General features: G+C 38.5%; 1 protein-coding gene across 4 annotated transcripts in view; it reads left to right on the forward strand.

Moving 5' to 3' along the window:
* Positions 1-10,327: 10,327 nt before the first annotated feature.
* The window catches only part of CABCOCO1 (ciliary associated calcium binding coiled-coil 1), a 117,490-nt gene continuing 112,008 nt past the window's right edge, over positions 10,328-15,809 (forward strand). For 3 of the 4 annotated variants that reach the window (XM_044239593.1, XM_044239592.1, XM_044239594.1), the window contains exon 1: positions 10,343-10,495. In XM_044239593.1, the coding sequence (XP_044095528.1) occupies positions 10,421-10,495 (75 nt within the window). In that variant the 5' untranslated portion in view covers positions 10,343-10,420. Of the gene's footprint in view, positions 10,496-15,809 lie in introns of all 4 variants that reach the window. The other variant, XM_044239595.1, reaches the window with a different exon arrangement.

Consider the following 15,809-nt stretch of genomic DNA (forward strand, 5'->3'; position numbering starts at 1 on the left):
TCGTCTTGAGAATGGTCAAGCTTCCGTGAGAAGGCTGTCACATAGATGATAGCTAGGCATCCAGGGGTGGGTTGCCTAGACTAGAGCAGCCCACTAACCCTTTCAAAATCTACATTTCAAACATATTTCTAATACTTACTTGAGTTGCTGAACTTTAACAAACCTGCATCAGTCAACTTAGTATCTATGCCCACGGTGTTAACTACTTCGAGAGAGAGTTTAAAGTTAGAAGGAAAAAAAAATTGTCTCATTTGCTTAGATGATCTAGGTCCCAAAGAGGGGATTGTCCTAGCACTTCTACCAAGGGAAGGTAATTCCAGAGAAAGTAGAACTTATCAGAAGATTCTGGCCAAATCTCTTTTGGAGCTTACTCCTAAAGACAGGAGTGCAGTTCTGCATTGTAGTGGTTTCAAATAAAGTGGGTTTTTTTTGTTCTGTTTTGTTTTGTTTTTTAATTCGACTTCATTTTTTCTCTCCAAAGTCTGAAGATGACTTTTGTTCTACCATCCACCTTCTCTTATTTTCCAATCTTATATTCTCCCTTTTCTAGGCAAATATTCTCAGTTTAGATGACTTAGCATAAAGAAATATTTAATGGGGCGCCTAGGTGGCTCAGTTGGTAAAGCGACTGCCTTCAGCTCAGGTCATGATCCTAGAGTCCCAGGATCGAGTCCCGAATAAGGCTCCCAGCTCCATGGGGAGTCTGCGTCTCCCTCTCACCTTCTCCTTGCTCATGTTGTCTCTCACTGTCTCTCTCTCAAACAAATAAATAAAATCTTTTTTTTAAAGAAATATTTAATGATTTTCTAAGAAGAACAATTGATGTTACATAAAAAAAAGTCATTTTTCCTAAAGTTACTAGCCAATCAAAAGTCTCACTTGACAGGATTTACTGTACTACCCTGTACTCAAGCTATGTCTACCAGGATACTTGTGGCCATGAGGTGGCACCATAATGGGCATGTGGAATTATCACAGTTAACAAGATGGAAGTTAACTAATAGTTACAAATAGCTATGACATTGAGTTGTAATCTTACAGAACTAGCTTTCCAGCACATATAGATAATCAGCTCTTTCAAAAAAAGTTAATGACTTCTATTATAAAATAAAATAAAATAGAAAATGACAGAAAATTCTGTGCTACCTTAGTGTACTCCTCTGAAAGCTGCATAATGATATTATGAATTCCTGTAGTGTAAATGCTTAACCCAGCATAAAGGCACACAAAAACGCATTGCATCTTAAAAGACACACTTGAACCTTTTGATGAAACAGAAAAATAATGTTTAAAATTATACCATTTATTGTAGAGAATCAGGCATCACCATAGCTACAAGTATATTTTCTGTTGATTTGTTTACATTTTCATCATCCTGCTCTACCTATTAATTGGATGCTTACTAGAGCACCACAATAGATGCTGTGGAGGATAGAAAAAATCACATCTTATGACTCTAGCAAATGGAATTAAGCTGTCTCTAGGTGAGGTCTAAGAAGACACCAGAAGAAACCTTCTATGTCCAAAATATAAACTCTACAATTCTGGCAATCTTTTACTAAAACCTCACGCGTTTGAGTTACAAAAGAATTTTCCATCTTTAAGGAGTCTCCTCGTAAAATACAAATATACCTTAGTAGGTGCTAAGTCCTATCACCTCACACTTTAGTTATGACTATATACTTGGTAAGTAACCTGCCAAGAGTAAAACACTAAATGCATTAGCAATTATTGTGAAGGCACTGGGGAAGTGGGGCAGGGGTGAGAGGAGAATGTGGAGGGTTAGGTGGAAAGTTTCCAGTGACAAACCTCATCAATCCACCCAGGCTCTTAAGTGCACAGCACAGCTGAGGTAGTGGGACACGGTGGAGCAGAATGAGTGGGCCACTCCATCACAGGGACTAGTTCATACTTGGGCCTGCCTGCTATATACTTCATCACAGACATTAGGTCAGTTGGTTCTCTGAGCTTCTGTGTCCTCATCTGTAAAACAAAATAATACCATTGTATTAGGGTTCTCCAGAGAAACAGGACTGATGGGATATGTATACATACAGAGAGACAGAGAGATTAATTATAAGGAATCAGCTCAAGTGACTATGGAGGCAAGATGTCCACGATCTTCCATCTGCCAGCTGAAGGCCTAGGAAAGCTATGGTGGAGTCCAAGTCCAAAGACCTAACAACCAGGGAAACCAATGGTGTAACTCCTACTCTGAGTCCAAGGGCAAAAGAAGACTGTTTCAGCTCAACAGCCTGGCAGAGAAAGCAAATTCTTTTTTTCTTTCACCTTTTTTGTTCTGGTCAGGCCCTCCTGGGATTGGATGATGCCCCCAACATTAGGGATGGCAATATACTTCTGCTTCAGTCTACTGCTTGAAACACTAATCTTATTCAGAAACAACCTCACAGTCACACTCAGAAATAATGTTCAGCCAAATATCTGGGTACCCTATGGCCTCATCAACCTGTCACATAAAATTAGCCTGGGGTGCCTCATTCAGTTAAGTGCCCAATTCTTGGTTTCAGATCAAGTCGTAATCTCAGGGTTGTGAGAAGAATTTTTCTCCCGCTCGCTCTGCTCCTCCCCACCCCCACCCCAACTCATGTTCACTCTCTCTCCCTCTCTCTCAAATAAATATATAAATAAATAAAAACAAATATAAAAATTAGCCATCAATATATACCAGTATATATATATATTATATAATATATATATATGATGTGTGTGTGTGTATATATATATATATATATAGGTATATATATATAGACGCCCCAATAATATACCTTGGGGCATCTGGGTTGAGCCTCTGCCTTCAGCTCAGGTCATAACCTCAGGGTTCTTGGATCTAGTTCCACATCGGGCTCTCTGCTTGGCAGGGAGCCTGCTTCCTCCTCTCTCTCTCTGCTTGCCTCTCTGCCTATTTGTGTTCTTTCTCTGTCAAATAAATAAAATCTTTAAAAAAAAGACCACAAAACTCTATACCTTGTCATCTTGGCAACTGTGTGTATTTCCTTAAACCATACTTAATCTCCAAATAAAGAAAATAACATGGTCATAATTCTGTTTAACGTGATACAACTATCCTATGTACGACTGAAAATGCACCAACCCTTTCCCCAAAAAAGAAGGTAGAGTCCTGGAGTGATGTTTAGTCTTCTCCTTTATTTCCTATGACTTGAATACCATGATGTAAATTAGTAATACTTAAATACTACGAAATGAAGTCAACACATCTTATGTTTCATAAGAGAGAAAGGGAGGAAAGAAAAATCACACATACACAAACATATAACAAAATAAGGAGAAAATACTCACGACAATTACGTCTTTGTTTCTCTTACTGATCCTTGGTCATAGCTAGCATTTATAACTACCTTCTTCCACTAACTCATTTTGTATTCCTTTTGCCTTCAGCAAGTAACTTAGCTGGGTCATGGTTCTTTACTTTGTGGGATGACCTGAACCTTTTTCACTCCCGAAGAGCCTGGACCATTAGTAGTCCTGCCTGGATAAGGTTGTAGTTTTCCATTGACCTTAATCTCAGGCTATGGTAATATTAAGAGAGGACTTAGGGGTCTCCTGTATACCTGACATACTCTTTTTTTTTTACCATCATTATGAAGTACAAGCCCAATTTCCCCTTGGTGTTAAGGATTAGTCACCCTAGCCAACACCTTAACTTTCAGGCACATGAGAAGCCCCAAATGGTCAGGTGGCAGTTTTAATTTCCATTTCAATGGGATCATTGTTACATCTCCTGGTAGGACATTCCTTCCTTTGGAACTAATTCCTCTAGGCCAGCAGAGCAGAAGGTCATAGGAACAGGAAGAAAAATTTTTGCTGGTGGCTTACTAGGGTAGTGATAGTGAATGTTGTCACTACCACTTCCACTCTTTGATTCCTGGACCCATGAATCCTAGCTATGGAAGAAGTAACACCACATACTGGATGCTCATTTGGAGCCTATACAGCCTTTTGGAGAAACTTGCCTTAGCCCTGCCAGGTACTGACACCTCGCTGGTATCTTCAAACCGAGTGTCTGAGCCTTCAAGAGGCCATGCCACACTGTTCCATGACATGCTCCACTTCAGGATGAGGAGAAACATTGTTAAAGACCAATGAGCATGGGGGCGCCTGGGTGGCTCAGTGGGTTAAAGCCTCTGCCTTCGGCTCAGGTCATGATTGATCCCAGATCCTGGGATTGAGCCCCACATCGGGCTCTCTGCTCAGCAGGAAGCCTGCTTCCTCCTCTCTCTGACTTCCTCTCTGCCTACTTGTAATCTCTGTCTGTCAAATAAATAAATAAAATCTTAAAAAAAAAAAAAAAAGACCAATGAGCACGGGCCCATTGCCGTGCTTTCTTTTGTTGTGAAATAATTTCCTTGAAGCAATGCTATGTGGAATACTGTAAAGGTGGATTCAGGTGATTAAATAATATAATGTATGTTATCTTACTTTCTTAGAATCATAAGCAATCATATATACCAGAAGTGTTTAATAACAGTAATATTGTCTATTTGCCAAAGTGAACATTTTAGACAATGAATGCTTTGGGAAATTATGTTGTAATAGCATTTTTATAGATGAAGTTTCCTTAGAGATTACCTAGAGGCTTTCAAACTTTTTCAAGCTCACAATCCATCCTTCTAACAAAATTTATAAGAAAACTATTATGTAAAACAGGTAAAATTAGACTTGCTATATTTAAAAGTAGGATGGGGTGGGAGGCAGTGCAGAGAAGAAGGCAACGCTCACCCGCCCAGTCAGGCACTTCCCAGAATCCCCCAGGATAAGCGTTCTCAAAAACACAGAGAAAGAGTAATAGATTCCCTGCCATTAATGAAGTGGCACCCAGTCACTTTTAGGCAGTTTTAAAAGGAGAGAAAATCAATGTAACTATTTTGATCCTACATATTTCACAAACGTAAAATATGGGATGGATTTTGATTTTTACAAAAATCAAATCGTGTGTTTAAAGATTCTGCTTGCACTTTAAGAATTTAGGTCAGGCTGCTTTGGCTAACATTCTAGAAACAGGGTGCAGTTTTTGTCAGCTGAAGCATTTCACTTAATATATATGCCATTGCCTAGGTTTAACTTGTTTTTTGACATTAAATTACCACTCAGCAAATATGGATGGATGATTCAAAAGTAGTTCACTGAAGCATAAAAGGAATGATGAAACTATTGACATAAATAATACAATAAAGAATAATTTGTAAATGAAAAAAGTAAGACTTGTGTGCAAATACGATTATAAATCTAAATGTGTTGGGACGAGTGAAGCTGGGAACCACATGCATTCTCACAAGCCACTCCCCTTGCTGTTGTGGCGCTCCTGGTTTCCAGATGAATCCCAGGTCACATGGCATGGGAGGTTTTACTGGGAAAGGTCAAACCTTCAGGGCCAGGATCAGCATGAAAGAAGGCACTGCTGCTTCCCCACACTTCCCATCATTCATGGAAAGAGCAGGACCTGGGCTGAGGCCCAGATGATCTGCTATTTTGTGTTTTTATAAGACAAATTTTAAAGAATTGTCAACAGGGGAACTATATAGGCTGCTCGGCATCCAAAGATTAGAATTTGGAGAGCCAGGAGTTTATATGAGCTGTCTGAGACAGACAGCTGCTTAGGACATAGATGACACAAGTACCATAGGTATTTACAATACTCCCCTGCCTGCCATCAATTCTGAAAGTAGTGGAACTTGGGTGCGGCTCTTCTAGGTAGAGAATGGGTGAGGTTGGGATGCAGTCCTACCTAAATTATTGTTTAAGATTTCTTATAGACAATATTGCTCATTGCAAAACAACTAAATGGTAGACAACAATGGTGTTGAGCAAGCCAGGCTTAGTCTTTTGTGCTAAATATTCTAGAGTTAATTTTTGCTGATACCAGTCAAGGTACCAGCGGGAAACAGATGGCAAAAGGTGGGAATGAGAAGAATTTAGTAAAGGAGCTATTTATAAACATGTGGGCAGGCATGAGGGAAAGCAGCAAGGGATGGGGAACCATCCTGGGGTTAGCAGCAGGAGGGAGGCATCACCACTTCTAGGCCTGGAAGGGGAAAGGGGACACAGTTACCAAAACCCAGAGACAGCTGTAGCTCTGGAGAAGCTAAGGGAAGGGCTGTGGCCTTGAAAGCCTTTGGTGTAGGAACCTGGTATTTCCAACCTACTATCCTGCAGGGAGGAAACAAGGGAGAAGAAATGACCCTCACCTCACTCCTCCACACCTCCAAATCCCTGCTGATCTTTCCATTGGCCAAAATGAACCACAAGTCAGAGCTCAAGGAATGTAGTAAATCTAACTGTTGGAGTCCGTAAAGGTCAACCATCCCAGTCACAAGGATGAGTGGAGAAAGAAAAGAGTGGATATGAAGGGAAACAGAATGTCCACACACCAGAGAAGACAGAGCCTAGTGGCAGCTCTCGGTGATGAACAGCTTGGGGAGAGCAAAGGAAATAAGGGCACGGAGTGGTTTAAAGGGAGATGAGGAGTAAGATCCCACTTTTTCAACAAATTGATCAGGAAGGAAAAGTATAAGTTATAAAGCTATCTTAAAGAGGTCTCTGGATTGGGAAAAGAGAGTGTTTTCTGATTAAGGAAAGAAACTTGCTCCATTTGAAGAACAAAAAGGATCCACTGTGAAAGGAATCACTGGAGAAAGAATAACAGATAAACTCACAATAGAGAATATAGAGTTTTGAAGACAAGTTGCACATAATGAACAACGTCAAAATTGTACCAACTTTTTGTTGAAAATCATTACCAGTTCCCATAGTTAGTCAGTCTTAGAAGTACTTAAAACTACTGCAATATGCCGTCTCCTAAACATATCTTACTAAGCTTTAAAATGTTATCACATATGACTTGAACAGGTTAAGGTACTTGATTGAAATAAGAAGGCCAGATTTGAGGATTAGGTAAAGGTTAAGAAAATGGAATATATTTCAAAATTGATTATCTATTGGACTACTTTCTTGGCTAAAATTAAATACAGAACAGAGAATGAGGGCAATTACAAATTAACTCTTTTTATATTTTTTTTCTTTCCACATCTAACAATTTTAATGTATTTCGTGGCAGATACGTGTGGTCTGAATTCCATCTGCAGAATGTCATGGTGTCTCAGAACTGCTTAAAGGCCAAACTGGAATTTTTCCAGCTTGATCACTTAAGATTATCAGGAGTGTTAAAAGATTGAAGACCTCAGGAATCACATTGTTTGAACTACTAGTATATCATTAATCACATTAGTGACATTATTTCATTTGTTGTTAAAGAACTTCATTCATACTTAAAAGGAGCCATTAACACAGGTACCATGAAATGTTTCCTTACCCTAAGAAGTCAGCTGACATCTTGCTATTGGAGCTCATTGCCATATATTGCTACACTAGGCCATCAACATCCATCATAGCATTGTCTAGACATTTCCTAAATGTTTCTCAGGTATTTAAAAATAAGGTTTATTTTAAACATCCAATACTTGAATTAGCAAAATTGTGAAAATGCCTCTCTTCCAGAAAATCTGATTCTATTTATAAAAAGCACAGGTTTACAGGTATATGGATGAGAATACTTTCATGAGAACTGAGAACAGGGACCAATCCGAATGGTCAAAATAACAGTATTGAGCTATCCCATATTTCACTGTGATGTGGTAAAAGTCAAAGGTCTTTTCAAACAATAATTGTAAACTACAAGACCCATATGTTTCCCTTTCTCTTCCATCCTACAACAATAAGATAAAAAATTGAATTTTACAGGCTTTGGTTTGAAGCCTTTATCTTCAAAAGAGACCTGAGAAGGAAGACTTAACTGACCTTTCCATGTAAGAAAGCACATCACCTACTGAGATTTGTCTTCCTTGTTGGCACCTCCCTACAAAAGAAGTAGGAGGCTAAAATCAGCTTCAACTTGTGCAAATTAAAAGTAACCTTCAGGCTAATGGGCTTTCAACACCACTCCTTACTGGGCAAAAAATTTTGTGTCCCATAAAATTAAATTACCTCCTCGAAAATGACTTCTCCAATAAATTACACCATTAAATACAGTAAAACTGGAATTCCTACAAAACAATTCTCCCCTTTTTGAGGAAACACTCCCATCACTGTGAAAATTGATTCCATCTTTAATGGAGTACCCATCTAGTCCAAAAAAGGGGCACAGAAAACCTAAAAACTATCAAAGAAATAGCAGTACAATTAAAGGCCAGAGAAATAAATCAGACCTTTGAGGTGACTAGAATGGCAGTTTGGAGAGATCAATGCTTTAGCACTTTATCAAATGCTAGATTTAAAGAACGTGGAGAATTGTCACCTAGCAGAAGGTGACTTGTTATTTTCAGTTTCTTTGAAGTAGCTATCAGAAGGAAACAATCAAATAATTAAGCATTGTAATGAGTTTGTGAGGTGGTAGCTCTTATATTAACTCTGGCAGTCATTATAAATCGACTATATTTTCACTAATTGAGGAAGTTCTAATGTAGTTCTCTTTGAATGGGGTTGGAAGTCATAAACACATTGTTGAATGACTACTCTGTGTTAGGAGCTAAACGAGTTTCTTTAAGAATGAAGATATCAAGGAAAGGACCCTACAATTCACGTGAAAGATTGACCAAACATACACAAAATGGGAGAATTCATGAACAAAAGTTGACAGTATGAATTGTATGCATACTTGAACTGTGAGGCAATTGGGCACAATTATTATGAGGCCATTTAAAGCTACAGTGCTCAATTTGACCTAAAAGGCATTGAGTATATGGAGGGGCAAATATAAGAGGTCCATGATGAAATAGTATCCTGGCTGCTGTGTCCTGGGTGGATTAAGGTGACAAGAAGCATAACACAACTTAATACAAATTCTAATAACATCTAACACTTATAGGTGCCAGACATTGTTCTAAACATTTTCCTATATTAACATGGTAAATCCTGGGACGCCTGGGTGGCGCAATTGGTTAAACGACTGCCTCCGGCTCAGGGCGTGATCCTGGAGTCCCGGGATCGAGTCCCACATCAGGCTCCCAGCTCCATGGGGAGTCTGCTTCGCTCTCTGACCTTCTCCTCGCTCGTGCTCTCTCTCACTGTCTCTCTCTCTCTCCTCACATGTAAAAGCCTCCTGTATTAGCATGTTAAATCCTCAATGCTTTGAGGAAGGCCCTGTTACCATCTCCTTTTAAAGATGGGGAAACCAAAGCACTTAAGTAATGTCTGATCTTTACAGTAAACTTTCTGCATAGCAACCCCCATGCAGGTAAATACAAAGTGAACTTTCAAAGAGGGTGTTGTCATCAGAGAAGAATATTAATAAAGCCACTAGATATATTATTTGTAAATGCTTTATTATGGAAAGTCTCAAACATATCTAAAATATAGAGTAGTATAATGTCCCGCCCCCTCCATATACTCAATCTTGATTCACCTACCATAACTCCACTCAATGATCCAAACCCCTCCCCTCACTATTTTGGATAAATGTAAACATTTTATCACTTCATCATCCCTAAATCTGTCCGTATGCATCTCTAAGAGGAGCCTCCTTTTTTTTCCCCTTTTCTTCTTCTTCTTTTTTTTAAAGATTTTATTTATTTATTTGACAGAGAGAGCCAGCGAGAGACAGAGAGAGAGAGAGAGAGAGAGAACACAGGCAGGGGGAGTGAGGGAGAAGCGGGCTTCCCTCCAGAGCAGCTAGCCCCATTGGGGGCTTCATCCCATGATCCTGGGCTCAGGCAAAGGCAGACACTTAAGGACTGAGCCACCCAGGCGCCCCAACCTTTTTTTCTTAATATCGCCTTAAAATTACAATAACTCCTTAATATCCAAAATCAGTGATCAAGTTCCAAAAATGTATCTCACTTTTTAAAAAATATATATATATTTTATTTATTTATTTGACAGACAAAGATCACAAGTAGGCAGAGAGGCAGGCAGAGAGAGAGGAGGAAGCAGGCTCCCTGCCCAGCAGAGAGCCTGATGCGGGGCTCGATCCCACGACCCTGAGATCATGACCTGAGCCGAAGGCAGAGGCTTTAACCTCTGACCACCCAGGTGCCCAGGTGCCCCATTATCTCACTTTAATATTTATTGAGAACTTGCTATGCTAGCATTAGACACCTCTCCACATACTAACTCATTTAAATTGCCTTTTTTTCCCCTTCTTGCTTTCATTCTTACTAAAAAGAACAAGTCTGTCTCTAGCAGAGGATTCAAAGCTCTCCTGAGCAGGTCTTTCCCGGCAGAGCAGCCCGGCCGCGGCCCGGCCCCGCCCCTGCCCTCCCCCTGAGCCGCCCAAGTTCCGACCCGGAAGCCTCTTCGCGGAGGGATTCGTTCCCCAGGCTCGCGCCTGCGGCCCCGCCTCGGTTGCCTAGGCGACGAAGGGCCGCAACTCCGGGGCGAGATCCTGAGGATGTCCGTGGGGACCACTCCCGGGGGGACGACCCCCGCGGCGACGACCCCGGCGGGAACCACACCCGAGTCGGAGGTACGCCGCCCCTTCCCGGCACCCGCGGCCCTCGACCTCACGCCTCAGGCCCACGCGGCCCGCGGCTGCGGCCCGTCCCCAGGGAGGCGCCTGGCTCCGGGATTGGGAGCGCGGCGACGAGTGGCGGCGGGGCAGGGAGCGGACCGGAACGGACCGGAGCGGACCGGAGCGGACCCGAGTGTTGCCAGGGTCCGGGAAGCGCCCTGCGCTCCCGGAGCCTTGCCACGGGTCGCGCCCCGCCCCGGAGCGCCGCGAGAGGTGCCCTGGAGTGGAAACTGTAGAAATTCCTCCCTTGGTCGTTTCCAGGCCCCCGCGACCTCACAACGCAGTGCTTCTCCCGGATTCTCTGCCCTTGAAACGGGATCTTGGGATCTAAAATGGACCGGTCCCGTTTGGAAAGTGCTGCTAATTCTTTCGCAGTCATCATAGTTCTATTGCTCAAAGGTGTCATGGAATAATAACTCTTCATTGTTAGTAGATTGATTAATATTTGAAGGTCAGGGCTTGGTGTCTCCCTGATTATTTTACCACTTCTCTAAATACGGAGATACATGATAGGACAAAGGAGGGGCCCTGGAAAATCGACCTTTTGGTTTTGGCTTCGTTGCTCATCATCCACTTGTCTCTTTACGAAGGTTAACTTTCTCCAGTGGTTTCCTGTATGTGGAAAAAAGAAAAAAAAAAGGAAGAAAAAAGGATTTATCTTTAGGCCCCTCCCAACACCAGCTCTCGATAATAAATGGGTTTTAGATAACTTTAATTGCTCATAAGCTTGGTATCCTGAGATTTTAATGAAGAACATATTTGCCATTCCAGATACAGCTAAAAGAAAATGTTTAAATCTTCACACGGAGTCCATCATGTTCTAGAAAGTTTTTTCTTGAGTTTTTTTTTTTTTTTTTTTTAAGACTGAAGGTGAATAATAATGTTGTAATTAACATGGCTATACCCAACTCTCTTCTTAGTCTAAATAAGATTTTTTTGTGCAGAAGCTAAGTATTAGCTGCTGTTTTCTAAATGTAGAAACAACACACAGCCAATAATCTGGTGCCTTGCCACGGAGATATATACAAATCGTTCCCAATCCAGATTCTTCCCAATACTGCAGACCGCTAAATTAGCACACTGACTGTCCTAGGAGTCTGTTGAAATTAGCATACATTAAAAATACATTTTAATGTGATAAACTGGTTACTAAGCTAGTTACTCCCTTGTGATCTCTAATGTAAGTAATACAATTTCGAAAGTGGCAGAGAAAATTTCCCAGTTAAGTCGTGTTATTTAAAAATACACAAAAACTTACCTAAGAAAATGCGCAATTGTCAGTGTACACTTGTTTGTATGTACTTGTCCATGTAGATATAGATATGTCCTTTCTGATAATTTGGGGCTGATGAATCTGCACTTCAAAAAAATAAATAAAGGAAGAAAAGAAAAAGATATACCCCCCCCCCTTTTTTAAATGCAAAGAAGTGCTATGTTCCAAGAGAAAAGAAAATCACTTTTGTTTTTTAGATGGGTCAGATGAGTTAATTATAGACCTCAGGTGATTGTCTGCCATCTTAGCGCTGTTGGTGGGCACATTTGTTAACTTCTTGGAGGAGCAGGTATTCCCTGTGACAAGCAATTCAGAAAATATTCAGTCTTTTAGTTGGTAACAAACTGAAGAAATCAAGAGGGAATTTGGACTCATTGAGCTGTACTCACTTAGCCTATACTGAGATGAACAGGCTGATACACTGCATGGTAGAACCCAGTTTCCATTCCAATGATAGCAGGGTTCCTCTAGGTCACAGAGAAGCCAGTGGATCTGTAGAGCCTGCATTCTTTAGAGTGATGAGGTCTGCTGGCTGCCCATTTGTGCCCACAATATGTTTTGGGGTTAGATGGAAAATATGGCAGAGACCCCTCTTTCACTTAGATACTGAAAGGTTCTTCTTAGGTCAGATTCTTTCCAGAATTGATCTCCCAAGACCTGAGCAGGACCATGGGGGAGGATAACAAAATTATTACTTAAAATACTGTTGAGAAAACAGTACTAATATTTCTTAAAATGTTAATATACAGTAGTAGTATTTATAAAACATTTAGAACTTCTGGGAGTAGTGGCTGTGGGTGTGGCGAATTTGACAAATATTTGGGCTTGTCCTTCTTTTTATTAGTGGTCTTTGGGTTTCCTTTCTTATTTTCAAAGTCCTGTTTCTCCTGTCTTCATCCTCCCTTTCAGATGATGCAAGTGATCTTTACTCTTTTCCTAATATATAAAGTAGTGTTTTACTAAGGTTTAGCCTTTAACATGGCTAAAATTAATTTTTGATAGATACATTTGATATATTTGAAATGAGTACCTAATTTTATTTTCTTCTAGACATGAACCATCAGTTATGCCAGCTTCATTTACTGAATAACCATCCTCTCTCTTCTCCTTGAGAATGGACTACCACTATCACATTATGTGTATATACATGTGAATGAACACAAGGATGGGCAGAATAGTGGAACTGAATAGACACTCCAAACATTTATTTATTTATTCACACACACACACACACACATACACACACACACACCCCACACACATATGTATACATGTGTATGTATTTTTGAATTTCTGAAAATCTATATGTTGTTATAGACATATTTTGAATGTCTTTTTCTTTTCCACTGACCAGTTTTCCCATTCTTATGTCAATGTCATACTATTTTATATTTAACTTTAATATCTAATTTGGAAAGGTTCCTCTCACTATTTTTCTTTTTAAAAAGATATCTATTCTTCCATAAGAATTTTTAAAAATTTGTTTATAAAGTTCTAGAATGATATAGTTGAGATTTAAATTTGCCATCATGTTACATGTATAATGTAGGAAGGATTAATTTTTTTGAAGTTTTCCAATAAATCTCCTTTATTAAGCTTTTTATTAAATTTTTGATAAAGTTTATAATTTCTATAGGTCCTATATCTTTCTTATTATATTTATAACCAAGTATAGTTTAATCACATTTCTGCCATTTCCATTTCTAATTCGTTTCTAATATAGAGAAAAGCAATTGGCCTTTATATATTCGTGTTATGTTACCATCTTATCAAATTTCTTATTAACTGAAACCATGTTAGTACAATGTCAGGTGTCTTAGGTATATAACCATGTAACCTTCACATAAAGATTTCTTTATTTCTTCATTTTTAATGTTTAAGCCACATGTTTAGTTTTCTTATTATATTAGTTAGAATTTCTAGAGTGTTAAATTACAATAATGTTACTAGCCAGAATCCCTTTTGAGTTTCTGGTTTCATGAGAATGACTTCAGTTTTTTACCATTCAGTCTGATGTTTTGACAAATAATCTTTTTTGTATTTCAGCTATTTTTTTCTATTCATGTTTTACTAAGAGTTTTGCTCCTAAATTCTAGCAAATGCCCACTTAATATTTCATTATTATATCATTTTTTATCATTTAATTTGACACAAAAAGTATCTTGTTAATGATGATCCATCCTTGAATTTCTGAAATTAATCTTACTTGGTCATAATGATAGCTTATTTTTCCTAGTACACTGTTGGATTCAACTTTCTAAGACAATATTTTAATTAAAATTTTTACATCTGAATTCATGAATGATTTTGATTTATAATTTCCATTTTGTGCTTGTTTAGGTTTTTGTGTGTAGACTCTGCCAGCTTCTTAAAAATGAATTGTCTACAGTCTGTAATTATTAGTCCACAGAATTTATGTGTTCTTCATTGTTAGGTAGAACTTCAAGTGTACAACTATCTGGGCATGGTGACTTTTTTAAAAAGCAGACTTACAGTTTAGTTTATATGGTCAATTCCATTCTCTTTCTTACCCCTATTCAAATTTGAGGACTTACACATTGTCTTATAATTTTCAGATATAAGTCTATAGAATGTGTCATATGTTTATTTTTTCATTTAATCATGTTTGCCAAATATTTTTGCCTATTTTATTCATCACTTTAAAGAACTAGTTCTTGTTTTCACTTCTCCTTCTTTAATCTGTTTTTTTTTTTTTTTTAAATAGCTTTCTTTTTCTTAAATTGGCTCCTTACCATGGCCTGGACTGTAGTGAGGCAAGTAGAGCAGTCTTCTTGGACATAAAATTTAAGAGATGCCAGAAATTCAGTAGTCAAGATACTTAACTGCAATGATATAGGTGAGATTATAATGCAGTCGAGGGCATTTTTTTAAATTAAAAGTTAATACAAAAAACTCATAATGGATCAAAATTTTAAATAAAAGCAGAATCAGTAGTACTGATCTTTCTTTTTGCCTCAGGCTTTGACATGGCTCAACACAGTGTTGCTCCTTAGTTCATTTATTTTCATGCTTGAAGAGAGACTTTCTAAGTATAGAAATTGTAGGCTAGTCTATATTCTTTATGACTGTGAAACCCCTCTTAGTCATCTTTGATGAACTATGTTATCTTTTTTTTAATGAACATTTATTAAGAATCTTTTGGGATACTACCAGTGATTGATAGAAAGATATCTCAAAAGCTTAAATTCTAGAAGGAAGACATACAATGTGGAAAGTTTAGGTGAATAAGAGAAGAAATTCAGAGAAAAGATTATCTGGCATATAATATTAGGCTTACAATTTTATTGCTTCTAGAATAATTGCTAAAATTACCAGGTGGCGGAATAAAATGAGTTACAGTGAAGTTTAGCTTACATATTTTTCTAGTCAGAGATGGGATTTTACAGAGAAAACCAAATTACATACCACATTTTTATTAGCCTATTCATGAATTTTGTATTGTATCTTTAATTTTAATAAGTCAGAATATATGTGTTGAAAGATTAAAGACTTTTACCACCTTGTATCCTTTCAAGTGCAAAACAGTATGTAAACAAACAAGAAAGAGCACTAGTTTAAAATAGGTTCAGGTATTCAATTTAAGACAAAAGAAAACAAAAACCAGAGGCAAACCCTCCTACAAGATGATTATCTTAAACTATCAAGTTTTAGTAAAAAATGAAGCACTAATATTAGGCATTTTACCTAGAATTATTATTGTATAAAAGGTTTAAGATTATTGTATTCCCTTTCATATGGTCTTGTGTGACCTATTTTTCTCTGTCCAGAAAATTTTCACATCAAATAAAATTGATCTGAATGTCTGTACAGTGTACCCTCCATGCATATTTTTGTTAATAATGACAGTAATCTTGTGTTTTAAAACATTTCAAAATGATTTTTTACCATGAATTCAACTTAGATTCAAATGACTTGCTGTAAGTCACAAAATTAATCAGTAGTCGAACCCTCTGAGCCCTCCAAATCCAAGTCCCA

The sequence above is a fragment of the Neovison vison genome, chromosome 2 (assembly GCF_020171115.1).
Source record: "Neovison vison isolate M4711 chromosome 2, ASM_NN_V1, whole genome shotgun sequence".
Classification (NCBI taxonomy): Eukaryota; Metazoa; Chordata; class Mammalia; order Carnivora; family Mustelidae; genus Neogale; species Neogale vison.